This window comes from Saccostrea cucullata, unplaced genomic scaffold (assembly GCF_032062105.1).
Source record: "Saccostrea cucullata isolate Sc308-1 unplaced genomic scaffold, CSIRO_AGI_Scuc_v1 ctg1450, whole genome shotgun sequence".
In the NCBI taxonomy this organism is placed as follows: Eukaryota; Metazoa; Mollusca; class Bivalvia; order Ostreida; family Ostreidae; genus Saccostrea; species Saccostrea cuccullata.
Genome location: NW_026932943.1, coordinates 174,156 through 190,295, shown reverse-complemented (window position 1 = coordinate 190,295; position 16,140 = coordinate 174,156). Strand labels below are relative to the sequence as shown.

Here is a 16,140-nt window from a genome sequence, read left to right as displayed (position 1 = left end):
CTTGTATCTACACTACCTGAGAATGATTCCACATGAGTTTCATTTTTCCTGGCCCAGTGGTTCTTGAGAAGAAGATTGTTAAAGATTTTTCCTATATATTCCTATGTAAAACTTTGATCGGCCATTTTGGCCCCACCCTACCCCCGGGGGTCATGATTTGAACAAACTTGAATCTACACTACCTGAGGATGATCCCAAATGAGTTTCATCTTTCCTGGCCCAGTGATTATTGAGAAGAAGATTTTTAAAGATTTTTCCTATATATTCCTATGTAAAACTTTGATCGGCCATTTTGGCCCCATCCTACCCCCGGGGGTCATGATTTGAACAAACTTGAATCTACACTACCTGAGGATGATTCCACATGAGTTTCATCTTTCCTGGCCCATTGTTTCTTGAGAAGAAGATTTTTTAAAAATGCCATTAATTTTTCTCTAAATCATAATTATCTCCCCTTGGATAAGGGCCTGGCCCTTCATTTGAACAAACTTGAATCCCTTTCACCCAAGGATACTTTGTACCAAGTTTGGTTGAAATTGGCCCAGTGGTTCTTGAGAAGAAGATGAAAATGTGAAAAGTTTACGACGAAACAACGACAACAACGACAACGACAGACAACGGACAAATTTTGATCAGAAAAGCTCACTTGAGCCTTCGGCTCAGGTGAGCTAAAAAGATTATGTAATGTCTGTTAAATTTCATTCTGTACTGTAAGAGGAGTTGTGGATAAGAGATGGGCATCCCCAAAACGTAACAGATGGACGGACATTTCGAGCACTTTACATGTATACCCTCCCACTTTCAAGCTTGGAGTATAATAAGATACTGTAAAGAAACAACAGATTGGTGTTTGATTAAAGACATTGTAAGCATATAGTAGAAAGTTGTTTAGAAAATGAAATTGTAGTTTTTAAATTTCGATGTTGAGTCTTGCAGAGAAATAAGGACAAGTTTTCACGATTCAGTGTCATTTCGATGACAAAAAAGGGATGTCTTTCTTTATTACAATTGTTTCACTCAAATGTATTTTAACATATGGGTAAGGGAAGCATTATAAGTCGGTAGTCTTTTATTTTGTTTTTAATAATTTACAGTGACATTATACGGAAGCCCTGGAGGGACATTGACTTACTTGTTATGACTTATTTGTTATTACTTTATTTTGTTTTAACTTATTTGTTGTGAATGTTTCGTACTAGAGATAACTAAATGTAAGAAGGCTATTGAAACCTGTTGCTTGGCTTAAAACAAATAAGTTATAACAAATAAGTCATAACAAGTAAGTCAATGTCCCTCCAGGGCTTCCGTAACATTAAGTGGTTAGCAGTTATGTATAATTTATACATTTAAATACTTCCTCTTCCCAAGTTTTCCTCCAAATCATTACTTATAACTTTTTAGATTAAAGAAATTTCATTACCTTTACCTTTTACATTACTAACTGGGATTTTATACAAGTCTTGAAGATTATGTTGAAGAATTTCATCTATTTAAAAAAAAAACGGTAGAGCCCGCAACAGACATAAGTCGATAAAATTTAGGTTACATTACTCTTCCTTCGCCAAGCGCTCTGTATTTTGGATTGAAAGTTGTGGACTTTTGAATGAGTCCTGAAAAACCAAAGGCCTGGTGTCACGGTATGTGTTAGCACGATAAAGGTTATTCTCTGCTCAATGGTCCTGAGTGCCGAGTAAAGGTCTGTATTTGAAATGATTCACTGATATATATAGTAATGTCTCTAATTAAGTGAACAACTTTGAGTGGATGGCAATCAATCAAACAGACGAAAAGTGTATACATGTATTTTGGTAAACAACAGATTTTCCCAACCTTTTAAACTGTAGGAAATTTCAGAAATCAAAAGAAATATGTCCAACAAGAAATAATAACCTGTGTGCTTACATGTAAGAATGATTCTTTTTAAATCTTAAAAATTATATTACTTTTACTCAAAATATGTAAAAATATTCTAAAATTTTAAAAAATTATTACTTTTATTCAAAATATGTAAAAATATTATAAAAATATTGATAAAATATATCGAACAACTTACCTTTCTTAGAAGTAATCTTTAGTAGAGGATCAAACTAATCTGATAGAGTGACTTCAAAGGTAACAAGAATCTAATGCAGTGTTGCATAACTTATTGCACATACATATTAAACGTGCAAGGATCGGGCTGATACAAAAAGGAGTTCAAAAGAACAATGATTAATTCCTTGAAAAAATGCTTCGAGGAATAAACATCGAGGTATTTATTCGTATGAAACGAAAAGAAAGTACAAAAACTAAAACAAGTCCTTTTCTTTTGGAAATTATCATTGCGAGCTGAAAATATGGTAAATAAAATTTTGTAATTTTGGTAAATTAACTTTTTTACTAGTTAACCAGTCGTTAAGTTTAGTTTATGTCAATTTTTCTTGCATAATATTTTTGATAAAACTTTTATTTGGTTTTATATATAGTTTACAACAAATTTATGCATGCAAAAGAATTTGAGGAAAATGTCAATCAATTCGAATATATGTATGATTTTAACACTACAAACTTAAAGTATTAATCTTTATTTTAGGATTCTAGTAAACTAATTTTACTCTTTGTAATATTGTTAATATTACAACAATTCGACGGTGTGTGCGCCGCACCATCTAGGAGAAACCTAAACATAAGACGCCATTTAGGACTTCTGAGGGGTCGCAATGCCAGTCAGCGAGAAATTGAGAGAGATGTCAGAGAATCAAGAGAACGTGACAGAGAGAGGGATCGACGAGATAGAGACAGACACGAACGTGAAAGAGACGGAAATAGAGAAAGTGAAAGGAGAAGAAGAGACGGAGGAGAAAATGAAAGGAGAAGCAAAGACAATTAAGTTCTTCCTTGCTCCTAGTCAACGCTTTCTGGACGTGTTTTTAAGTGGTTTATATGTTACGTTTTGGATGCAACTTAAGTAAGATATTATCTTCATTTATTTTTTTTATCTCAATATATAAAAATATGTTTTTCACGATCTGATCACATTTTGGATGTTCAATTTTTGGAATCTTCAATGTGTTAAACCAACCTTTTTTGTGGTATATAATATTTTACATTACACAAAAGCATATAATATTCTATTTATAGGCTGTGTTTCAATAGAAAAAAAGTATCATTATAATAAAGACAAATAAAGATACAAAACATTTTTCTCATGATGAAAGACGGGAATTATCTTATATCGTTTTTATTCAAAGTTTATTTGCAAACATATGCATGTCTAAAGCCGAAGGCTCAAATGAGCTTTTCTCTCAAAGTTTCTCCATATTCGTTGTTGTTGTTGTTGTTAACATTTAACTTCTTATGTTTCATTTCATTTTACATGTACAGAAAAACAATAACTTTGCTACATACATGTCAGGACAAATTGCTATTATCATCATCACAAACATTGATTTCATTAAAAATAAGACAGAAGAAGCACCGATTTAGAACCAGTAAATCAGATTTCGGTTCACTGAGAATGTAGTTTGAGGGTATTTATAAGATCCAATGTTCTCTGTCGTTGATATTGAATAATGGAAGTTTGTAGACGAGGGCTGTTTTTAAACCGTGTTTGACGCTCCACATGCGCCTTAGTAACTTGATCCACCACTATGTTTTTGAAATTGTCCCAGTGAAATTTCTCCGTGTATGACGTCAACAGTTGGTTGTCTGTTGGGTACCTATAAGATAAGAACCATGTATACATGTAATACATGTATTAATTTAATTTCAAAAATAATATAATAAAAATAATTAATGCATTTGAACAGGAAAAATGTAAAAGAAAATAAAGTAAAAGAATTCAATTCAATTAATAAATAAAGGTATGTTGGTATGGAAAAAAAGAAATATTAAAAGTTTAAACTTTCAAAACAGCAGTCAGTTGACCTTATTCAATATCTTTCTGCGTATTACCTATAGTATTGTGGAATTAAACTCATCAAAATTAAGATTCTAGCGTGAAAAGTACCCTGTACAGATACGAAACAAAATTGATTTTATCATAAACACGTACACGTTTTTTTACACAGCGTAATACATTAAAAAAAACAAATTGCGAAAATCATTACAAACTTAAAATATATAATAATTGATGTTTAAGTAAACATTGGAATATTTCTGCGACAATGGAAAAATCATCAGATATAATATATCTAGGGAAACCGAATGGAAAGGATAAACTTCACAACGAATTTTTTATTATTATTGAAATTTGAAAAAGTATTATAAAGGACTATATTAACCTTGATTTTATGGAGATCCTTCTCGCTTGTTCAAGGGCCTCACGAGAGCAGATCTGGAAAAAGTTCTTCTTCTTGATTCGTAGGAAGCGAGCCCCGCCACTGACCAACAGAACGTCACTGTCAGGCGGAGAGGTCACGTGGTGCATGATGGAATAGATATCCTGATAATTTTTCAAAACCAATTAGTTAGGATTAATTTCTGATGGAGCAAAGTTTTTTTTAGAAAAGCAACATGAAAAAAATCATGTATTTTTTAGATATTAATATTGATCTCAGTATCTTTGTTGAAGTAAAAAAATTTTTTTCTCGGATATTGGTTCAATTGCTAACAATAAGATATAGATATATCATTTAAAGATTGAAATAAAAAAAAGAAATATTGGATTTGTTTTTGGATAGAAAACAACTGTGTGTGCTTGTTAGTGTTCTCGACATTGATTGCTTGCATTTTGTACATGTAGTTTGTTAACTCTCATGTATATAATCAAGACACACTCTGAATACTTTAAGTAATTCAATATACTTACAAATACATCATCTTTGCTCACACTGTCTATGTGGAGGTATATAAAATCAGATGTCGTGTTTTCCTTGTCTTTAGACATGAGAGATGTTAAGGTAGTAGGGCCATGGAGTATCATTTCCTGTTTCTTCTTTCCCATCTCTTCTCGGTTTGGGGTCTTCATGGCTTTCCTTCTCTATAAAAAACAATCAACATACAGATATTTAGCTGATGTATAATATAAGGACCTTTTTTCTTGTACAGCAAATGTAACGAAAAAGAATGATACGAAACTCAATTAGTTCAAGTGATATTTGAATTTCTATTAAATATTCTTTCAAATTATATTTAAATTTAATGTTTTGTTCATTATCAATATTCATTAAATAAATGTATTTCATACAATATTCAACATATCTAATTTTAATTAGATTTGTTATTTAGATTAAAAATATGAATTAAACGTCTTTATATGTTAGTTCGGTAATAAACATCGCAGTTAATGCAGAAAAATTTACATATCGGTTACACAGGTAATATATTTCTCTGCAAAAGCTGCTACCTTTATTTCCGTACTAGCAAAGAAATATTCTTTTCCTTTTTCCGCTTTATTGTTTTAATAAGCTCAATACTACCAAAAGGTGTATTGCCATTCACAATGCTACAGGAAATCCACGTGGGTAAAATAGGAAGAAAACAGTAGTTGGCATGCATACAACATGGATCTTAGCATTTGAATGAAATGTTTTATGTTCAAATGATTTTTTTCAACTAAAGTAAAAAATATTAAAATGACAAATGTGGTAATAAAGTTATATACATTGTACTAAAAATGAATTCTGCTTTAGAACTATTTAGTTACCTTTAAAACTGATATGGCTAATTTTAGGATGGATATGCCGATTAAAAATATATGTGAGGTATTTCTGTCTGGGAAATAAGGGACTTTATTTTGTTCACGAAAAGTACAGAGGAAACATGCATATCAAAATAAGTTTCATTCATTGTAGGTAATTTCCAAAACATGCACTTAAACACCATGCAACACAAAAAGCATGCAGATATATTAATATTCATAAGGACCTGTATTTCTGCCTCCCACTTCAAATGTGTTAAGAAGCTCGTTCTCTAAATTTAAATAATTATAAGCACGTTTAATTCTCAAATATACAGTATAATAGAAAAAAAAAACACTCAAAAAAATTTTCAAAGCCAACAAAGAACTGACTTAACATAATCCCTTGGATTATTTTCTGTCAATAAATAAAGGGGAGATAAGTCAGATCATTGTTTTTACGGTCAATATATTATGTAAATACATAAATAATCGCATTAATACATAAATTGAAACTAATAGTTGAATTAACAATTCCTGTGGATAATGTTCTTCTGGGTGCTTTATCATTACGTACCCGTCCGTCCTTCCGATACTCTAATGACATGGATTCCAGCATCTTTTCTTTTCCTTCTTCATCATCAGACTCCTCAGCTGACAAACTGCTGACTGACAGAGAAAAGATACGTACAGCTGTAGCATAGCTATTGAAATGTTGTGAATGTTTAGGATTTTCCTACAATTGATTTCTCTTCTACTTAAATTTTTTTATCAAATAAAAATATCAATCACTGTATTTGACTTTTCTTGTTATTTTTTTTTTTTTTTACATGTTTGAATAAATCATATATGCACGAATCATGAAATTCCTTAATAATTTATATATAATTAGTGTTACGCAGAATGGATTATAATTTTACTATCTATTATTGTATCTATCTACTATCTACTATCTATTATTTCTTTAAAAATATTTGCACTCTTTAAAATGCAAAAAAAAAAAACAAAACATCAATTAAAAAAGAATTTTGTTGTAAGTAATTTTATAATCGATGTGAATATGTCTCCATGTCTGTACCATCCTGAGAGTCAGGTTCGTCGTCCTCCAGGAGATTTATCATAACTTCCGGTGTTTTATGTCGACTGATGGACACAGTTGACTTAATTCTTTGTCGTTTTGACGTAGTCGGTCCGTCCAGCAGCAGCCGCCGAATCACTTGACCTTTGCCCTGTAATAGGATAAAAAGTAAAGTAAAGTGAATTGTAACTTTATTTCATTTGCTCCCCCTATTCTGTAATATTTAATGGACTGTCGTTATCTTCACATATTTCGTAAACATGGATTAAAATTCATATGAGCGTAAAATCCTTTTCATTGGCCGTTTGCTTACAAATCAACTCATGAGCCGTCATTTCTCTAACCGTATATAACTATGAACGCTATGTCATTTAATGCCAGGAGGAAATTTTATGATTAAAGGAAAATAAATATTTTACAAAGGATGGCCCTTTAGTTCCTTGCCTAAAATTAACCTACTGAAGAAAGGCATATAGCGATTGCTTATATTAGAATAAAAAGAATATATTTTTCTTAAATGCCTTCTAGTTCTTGATTACCTGCATACAAATGTATATCCACTTCTCGTCCCTTTTGTCTGTGGCAACGACTTTGTTTGTCTTGTACTATAAATAAAATTTTAAAAAATAAATTCAAATAAACCATATAATAACATTTTAACTGTAAAAAAAAAAGGAAAATTATAAATGGATTTTATTCTAGGTATAAATGAGGAAGATAATAGTAAACCATATCCTCTACCTCTTGAATCTGAGCGTCATTGCAAAGGGCTCTCATCATGTCCTTGGTCCAATATTTTGAATTGAATAGTGTCAACTGACTGTCAATAGAGCAGAGTAAATCGGCATTTAATTTTTTCTTTCAGTACTTTGCCTTTGAAAAGTTTACATTTTATATCCTGAACATTTAGTCTTTTTTTAATGTCAGTATTAATTTTAGCACTATACTGGTATCGAAGATCCTGACTTACGATAGAAACTTTTCTTTTTCTTCTAATTCTTCCTGAAAGATACTTGGGCAGACTTTAGCGAACGTCTCCTTGTCCACCACCAAAACTTCGCACGTCTCCCGGCAGGTAATTGTGGCAGTGCGTCGGATATCTTGGAGCAATGCTAATTCCTAATTTGAAAAATGCTCGTAAATATGTGAATAATTTACAAAAAAATTCAAAATGTAGAAGTGTATAATATTTCTTTTATCTCTTTGGATCTTCTGTAAGGGTCCATATTAAAATGTAACATTATTTTATTTCATTTTTACATTCCATGCTTTTTGAAATTATAATTTTGAACAGCAGCTTACCGTTAGTTTTTTTTTAAATAGATAATTATGATAAACAAACACCTAATAATCTCTTCAATTTATATAATTCTCTAATTCACCCCAAAGGAATCCCCTCTAGCCAGCACTGTTTCTGTCTTCTCGAAATGATCTCCTTTAGAATCAATGTCTTCAACATTTACAAAAACAGAACCGGAGTATATAAAATAAAAGTTGATTCCCACATGTCCGCGTCGTAGAATGACTCTACCTGGTTCAACGCTAAAACAAAAGAAAAACAAAAATCTGGCATTTTGCTCGAAATTTCACTTTCATCAGAAATAAAAGTATGATACCATGATTTTTCCAAATTCAACGGTACCTCTGATAGCGAAATGCTCTACACATATAAAGTTGTATTCGTTCTGTAAACTTGTCGAAGCTTTTCAGACCCCTGAGAAGAGCATGGATCCGCCTGCAGTCCCGCTCACTTCTGGTATCTGGATCCGTATCAAATATATCTAATGCCCACTTTGGCACTTTAGCGAAAGCCTGCAATTCAAAAATTGAATAGTTTTCCATTTTGACAATTTTTATACAAATACTGGTAAATATATATCTAATTTCACCTCACTATTGACAAAGTATTTGTTTTGCAAACAACACTATTTGTTTAAAGTGAAGGTAAGTTAAATGGGTAATTTCTTTTAAGAAGAACATACATATTAAATCATTATTTTTGTTTTTGTATTTATGTGAAGCATAATGTGTTCATCTTCTTTTACGTGAATCGAAGAAAAAACTTCATTACAGTGGCCTTCAACTTGACATTTTGATATATCAACAATGGTTATTTCCATTCTAATGTCGGCATTATATACAACAGTGAGCTTGTATTAGATAAAAAAAAAAACAACGAGTTTAATTTATATGCTTTATGTTCACTAGAAAAAGACGTTAATGGTTATCTATACTACTAACAACAAAATTTATGATAAACGTGATGACTTTAACTTTTCAATCGTACACCTTCCTTGATTATGCAAAATACATGTATACCATTATCACCTGCATTTTTCTAATTATTTGATTCGATTCTCCAGAACATGCTCTACGTTCAATTTCAAAAACGAGGTAAGTTATAATTGACAATCAAGTTCAGGAAACAAGAATATCGTCAGTTTCTTTAAAGTCATCGTTTTTCCCAAGTTTCAAATTTCTTCCGATCACGACAAGGAGCAAACGGCGGGTGTTACCGGTTGTAAGGGGATACTCACTTCTCCATAGAACCTGTTTGCACCTCTTCAGAGGTCCGTGTTTGCTCTTATCCTGATTTGTATCGTATAATGGACATTTGAGCTTGAATGCTGTTTGTTACGTATACATTTGTATCCCCCTTTGAGCCTGAACGCCGTTCTCTATCTCCATATATGACATTAACAATTGATATTTTTATTAGTAATGTATGATTTTCTATAGGCTTTTATCAATAAATCAAAATACTCATTTAAGGATAGCAACGCTCTTTCTTTTTTTATTAAGTTTAATCAAGTTAAGAAGGACAATAATATGTTAAATTGTCACATTATTGTGAATGTTATATTAGCATAAGATTAAAAAAAAACCTTTCTGGTTCAAAGACGATCAAACCGATAAAGAGCTGTACATGTAAGCATCACAATATTGCACAAACTACATTGATGTATAATACTTTGATAATGCTGTGTTGAATGTACAAATTTTTATTTAGCAGTTACTGTAATTTGCCATTGAATGTCAAAAGTTGCAAGGAGATAATGTTGGATGGTGTATTTATTAGTCATTGGACGTAACAATAGCAATAACTAGCAATAAACTGTTATGACAATCATAACATTACAACTACTTTTGACTTTCTCATTGTCGACTCAACTTTTGTTGTAATATCCCAGTCTCACTTGCATGTACAATTGTAAGATGTTTATTTTCCCTATTTATTACATACGCAAAAGCGCGAAATTGGTACGAATGAATATGTAGATGCTATGATTAACTTGTTTAAGTCAGTATTTTAATAGCTTTTTGGTTATTTATACAATTAATCATTTAGTCGACTGACATCGACTATCACACTTTTAGTTGTATTTTTTTTATACTTACGCTAAGGAGTTCTCTATCTAAGCAATACATACAGAAAATTATAATCACCTGATCCTACCTATAAGTTTATCAAAGGTTTCTTTATTATATGCCTCGTTCTCAAATTTGTACCGCTTTAAAGAGTTTTATAATGGATCAAGGTTTATAACATTGCTTTTTTTCAACTGAAAATATTATCGCAAATCTCGCTTGAAAGTATACACTCCGATCGAAATACCATTGTGTTGAGTGACGACACTGGTGGATTTGACAATTGAACAATTTGAATCATGCGTTTCATTTTATAAAACAATTGTTTTAATTGGTTGATTAAGACCCGCCCACTCTCGTGCAGTATCCTTTGCCTGTATAAGTTGGAAAGCGTCCAACGGCCTAGCGAATAGCCATGTTTGATTGTCGAAATGCGTTTTTCACTTTTTGAACCAAAAGTGAAAACAAAGAAAGAAAATATAAAATCATATTTTAGCATGTGATATACATGTATTCCTTACGCAGACGGTACATGAATATCGTTCGATGGCGCACACTATTTTTATCCGACATGGACATGACATGGCTACATGTACATGTATTTCTGCCGATTTCCTATTTACGGCATTTTCATTTTTCGGTGTTTTGTGCGACTTTTAAGTGCATTAAAAATCTTTTTTCTCCATGTTTTATTCAAATGTGAACTATTTCATTGAGTTGGCAAACACAAAAAATTGAAAACATGGATATTACTGGAAATCATGTGATTACCCAGCTGATAACGGGGCACTTGTTATTCATTGAAAAAAATATAAATTCATAGGTGGTAAAACACGTAAATCATCGGATTTGTGCAAAAGTTTACTGTTTCATTGTCAATACTGTCAAAAATACCATGTTTCAAATGTGTGTGTACTACTGCATACCCATTTCAACGGTCGTCATGGTAATGAATATGCAAAAAAATGTGTGTGTATTTTTCTTTGATAAAGTGCTGATTAATAAATTAATTATACATCTTGACTGCAAGAAATTTTATGCCACCTGGACCTGAGTGAAAGTTTTAATTATTATTCAGTTATGTTAATTATGTCAATTATGTCATTCTGCTTACAGTAACTCTTCCTTGTAATTGTTTACTTCATCATTATTATAAATTGGTTGTTTAATGAATGATCTTCAGTTGGAAACTGGACATTGCACTGTCCAAAACAGATCTAAAAACGCCAAGTCCTTGTGTTCTTTTCATGCAGTGCACATTTTACTGTAACGACAAATATTATTCATTTAAAATAATAAATTTCACTTATAATTCATGTTAAAAATTAATAATGTAACAATTTTTACCAAATCTAAGTACATTTTATTTTATTGATGCACTGAATTAAAAAAAAGAAAGAAACGGTCGTGTTACATGCACCTGATACGAACTTGACATGTATCAAGTCAACTGCTGCCAGTTCTGGAGCATATCTTATTTGAAGATCATTATACAGATTACCCATACCCACAATAATTTAATAAGGTATTGCATAGATCTACTACATACTTAGTTCAATAAGTACCACTTTTTTGCCCGTTTTCTACAGCTTTTCTATCTTTCTTGGAAACATTCAATATTTTCGGCATTACATTTGAGAAAGTGGGCAGGCCTATAAAAAAGCACCAATCAGATACTTTGTTGGATTTCGCAAATTGAACGTCAGTAAGATTCAATCGTATTTCAGTCAGTTTCATCAGTGTCGTCACTCAACGCATCACAATATCGGTCAAAGTGTATACTTTCAAGCGAGATTTGCGATAAATAGAGTATTGACAATCTATTGTATAATGAACCTTTGAATCAATGTTATTTTTCCAAATCTTAAAAAATATTCGAATATCTTTAGAAAAAAAATATATTTTTGGCGGTCATATGTATCTGATGCAAATATCCAATCCTCCATTTATTTAATCATCTCTACATAATATCATAATGTATATATACGTTCATTACTTTTTCAGTCATGTTCAAAACAGTTTGATTGCATTATACGACTTTAGGCTCCATCTCTCTTCATGACCTATTAAACTTTACGGTGTGACCGTTGGGACGAGCGCAGTTTATTTACTATCAAAAACCTACACATGTATTATCATTCAAGAAAAAGAAAGCAAAAAGAATAAAACAAAACTATATAATCCGCGAAGCGGATTATAAAAAAGCGTAAACTCGGAAATACCCGAACCGTTGAAGTGACGAAAATATGACGTCAGATGAAAAGCTCTGTTGACTTATAATTTAATTTTAAAATAATTAAACAACTGGGGATTTAAAATTGTGTTGTTTTTATTAGTTCAAATTTTTCCGCGCAATAATACAACCGTAGTAACGGAAGTGATTCGAAGTTTCCGGTGAGGTAAAAACTGATACATTGATCTAGCAGCCATTATGCTTGTTTACATTAGGTAAGATCTAGCAACTGATTGAAGTTAAAGGTACATTCATTAAATTTTTTTAATTTTTCATTAATCCGCAAAGGACATGGAAATGAGGGGATTGATGGATACAGAGAAATTTGGCTGGTTGTCACGGATTGTCCCCATCCCAGATTATACAAAATGTTATACACGTTCCTATTTGGAAATCAACCAATGAGAGACAAGAATACAAACAGAATTAAATTATTTTGCATATACTACCCACCCTTCCTGAACATAATAGTAACAAAATAAGGACATAAAATATCAGATGTCTTAAAGGAAGATATGTTTATTATGCTGATGTCTGATCTTTTGATTTTATATACATATGTATATTAATGCTTCTTACTGACAGAACATATACCGATCACGGTAGCTTAGTGGTAAAGCGTTGGTTTCGTAATCGGGGGGCCCAGGTTCGATTCTCGTTCGCGGCGCCGCGTCAAACCTATGACGCAAACATAGGTAGTGACTGTTCCTTCGCCAAGCGCTCGGCATTAGAAGGGAGAGTCACGGGTCTTTCGGATATGACCTTAAAAACGTAGGTCCGTGTCACGGTAGGCATTGGCACGATAAAGAACCCTCATTGCTCAATGGCCCTGAATGCCGAGTATAGGTCTAAATTTGAAGCCCTTCACCGGCTTACGTTGACGTCTCTGTATGATTTAAATTTTCGAATGGACGTTAAACAATATACACTCAATCATTCAATCTGACAGAACATAAGCCAATTTAAAATAGTAACAATTGCATACCCTTTCTTTGGAGTAAACCATTTTGTTAAAGGCTAGTCTCCGGGCCTCCTTACTGGTGTACAGTGTGTACCATCTCTCCTCTGTTGCTGTTCTGATCGTCTTTGTATCACTTATCTGGATAATGGCATTCAGCCACCGAATAAGGACGGCAACACACTTAGCCGCCGTCTTAAAGCGAACTTTTGTTGACTGAAATAAAATAAATTGGAATTTTATGGAATTATTATTGGTTTGTTTATGTTTGCTGAGTGTACTCCCTGTCTGTCAAAATACTCGAGATTTAACTGATTATCAAATTTGGAAGTTGCTTGTTCATAATTGAAATTCATCACTCCATAAACAATTTGTTTCTATCTGAACTATACTATTAAAATGAATTTTTTTTTACCAGTTTGATTCCTTTTACATGTCTTTTTCTCCTTTATATATCTTTTAATTAAACATAATTAAATGGGAAACACTGTTTTTGCATCGTGTTATTCTGTGTTGGTGAAAAGACTTTTTTGCTACATGTTTAAAGAATTAATTTAAAAAAAAATCATTTAAAACATTCAATGACAGCAGATGTACTAATATTGCTATATTACTGGAAAAAAAACCTCATAAAAATGATATAACAAAGATTCTTTCCGAAAAATATCGCTGACTAAAAATCAAATAAAATTTCATTTGTTTGTTATAACACTTTATTTCTGCTTTTTAAATCTATCATATCAAATATTTTAATGTCGGTCAACTTTGTTTATTTTTAAGAGATTCTTTATGCTAAGGCTGCGTGTTGGTTATCTCATGTTTATAGGTGTGATTGAATAAGGGATTCGTGATGACAATTGATTGAATCTGTGGCCTTAAAAACTTAATATCGTCATTTTACAATACATGCTAATATAAATGTGTCACAATCGAAATAAGAAGCATCTACGCGACAAAAATGAACAATGAAGTTTTCAGAATCCTAGACATAAATATGCGTGTTGAAAAGCAAGTCTCTTTTTCAAATGATGAAAATACTTGCATTCATAAATTGTGCTTGTATGAAAATGCTCCAATAGGATTCATTAAAAAAAATTGAAATTATTTTATTGTAATCACGAAATAACCTCCTGAAAATCAAATAACAGTTTAGGAATGTCCTTAGTATTAATTCACATATATGCATGACATCAATAAAAAAAAAAACAACATTTATTTCAGTCAGAACTATAGAGGTAGTACATGTATTTGCGTCACGGTTTAATAATTCTGCATTGTGCTTACCTGAATTGAATTGTTTTTTCAAAACACACATACCTTTTCTTCTTTGAAAACAGAAGCATTTTCTTCATCTTCTGAAGGCGTTTTAGATGGAGATTTTGCTTTCGTTTTCTTGACAAAAGTTTTGTGTCTTTCCTGAAGACTGGACTTAAGATAGTCAAAGACATGAGAATCCAATTTGTTACTGGGTGTCCGATTCCTTAAGACACTTTCTTTGGACTGCGTTATAAGACAAGTACCAGTTGAAGTTGCTGTCTCCCCAAGGCTTTTACAACGGAAAGGCATGGCTATCTTTTCTTTAGAAAAAGTTTTCAACTCTTCTGGTGTTTTTATAGTAGAAGATAAATCATATTCCTGTTCTTCATAGGTTATTTGAGAAATCCTCATAGACAAAGGGAACTTTTTCACCGGGGCTGAATGGCAAAGGTTCCTTCGGTTTGATCGCCCTTTATCCCCATTAGTATATAATATGCCATGCATTTGGTGCATAGATCCAGAATTCTTTTTCTTCATCATATTTTATCCTTGAACAGAACTGAATCAGAATGTTTCTCTATGTCGAGAGGAAAATGAGCTGCATCTTTAGTTCAGATGTAATATCCCGAACCTTAATATAAAGCGATGTTTCGTATTCTTGATTTCCAAATAAACTTTTATTGACTTTCAATTTAAAAGCAGACAACATGTAACCCTGGACCCTATTGTTAAGCATGATAGATTGGACAAAAGGCTTGATGTGCAGATGTTTTTAAAGCATTGCAATTCTCGTCGTGGATTTAAATAGCTAAAGCTTCATTAGGCACTATCAAACGCCATCTATATTAGCTAGCCACCCTCTATTTAAAGGGTTTTCAAAAGGAAAACATATTTATGTGTGAATTTGGGCGAGATTTCAATAAGGGAAATCTTTTTAGAGGAATACATTAGCATATTTAATGTTTTAATACACTATCTGCTTGATAATAAATCTTATATATACGATTTCCATCATCCACTATATTATATATATCCGTTACAGCAAAATTTTGTCATATCATCTCCTATTCAAGCACATTTCTGTTATTAATGAAATTTTCAGATGTAATGTACTTTTTTTAATCACGTTTTTCTACAGATATTTTTCTGCACAATGAATGCACAATACAGTATTTCAAACGTGAAAAATTTATGGGATAGCTAGTTCATTAACTCTAGTTTCAAATGTTAAAAAAAAAAACCTCTGAGATTGAATTTCATATTTCTTTTTTTACACAACCTTTTGTCAAAAGCATGGATTGAGTGAATCGAATGGCATGACGTAAAGATTTAAGATCAGAAATGAATATTTAATGTCACAAGGAAACGAAAACATTGAATAGGGTCTACATTGATTTAAATATACAAACATACAAACAGCAATGCTGCTCGAAGTTAATATCCCGCAAAGAGGGGAAAAACACTTAAAGAATAATTAACGTAAAATAACATTTAGATAAAAACACTGAATAAAAAGGTATCTTATAGTATCTTATTTTTCAAAAGGACAATAGAAATTAAGTTGAAATGTGTTTGTTAAAACATGATGTTTATTTCTTATGCAAGTTTCAATTTTTCACTTTTCAAATTTAAGAAAATGATTTTCA

General features: G+C 31.7%; 1 protein-coding gene across 1 annotated transcript; it reads right to left on the bottom strand.

The window, feature by feature from the left end:
- Positions 1 to 3,262: 3,262 nt before the first annotated feature.
- Positions 3,263 to 15,346, bottom strand: LOC134236625 (cyclic nucleotide-binding domain-containing protein 2-like). Its single transcript, XM_062718798.1, has 13 exons — positions 14,555 to 15,346; positions 13,265 to 13,453; positions 8,320 to 8,489; positions 8,060 to 8,219; positions 7,648 to 7,796; positions 7,419 to 7,497; positions 7,217 to 7,282; positions 6,678 to 6,828; positions 6,177 to 6,268; positions 5,848 to 5,892; positions 4,790 to 4,960; positions 4,263 to 4,423; positions 3,263 to 3,698 (listed from the first exon to the last, which is right to left on the bottom strand). The coding sequence occupies exons 1-13, from the start codon at positions 15,032 to 15,034 to the stop codon at positions 3,488 to 3,490; spliced, it is 2,124 nt and encodes a 707-aa protein (XP_062574782.1). The 5' UTR covers positions 15,035 to 15,346; the 3' UTR covers positions 3,263 to 3,487.
- Positions 15,347 to 16,140: the final 794 nt, after the last annotated feature.

Coding starts and splice junctions, on each gene's coding strand:
- LOC134236625 (XM_062718798.1), bottom strand. CDS start 15,034: ATGATGAAGAAAAAGAATTCTGGATCTATGCACCAAATGCATGGCATA. Junction 8,490..13,264: donor TGGTTTACTCCAAAGAAAGG/GTATGCAATTGT, acceptor TTTGAATTGCAG/GCTTTCGCTAAAGTGCCAAA. Junction 4,961..5,847: donor AGTGGGAGGCAGAAATACAG/GTCCTTATGAAT, acceptor TGTTTTTTATAG/AGAAGGAAAGCCATGAAGAC.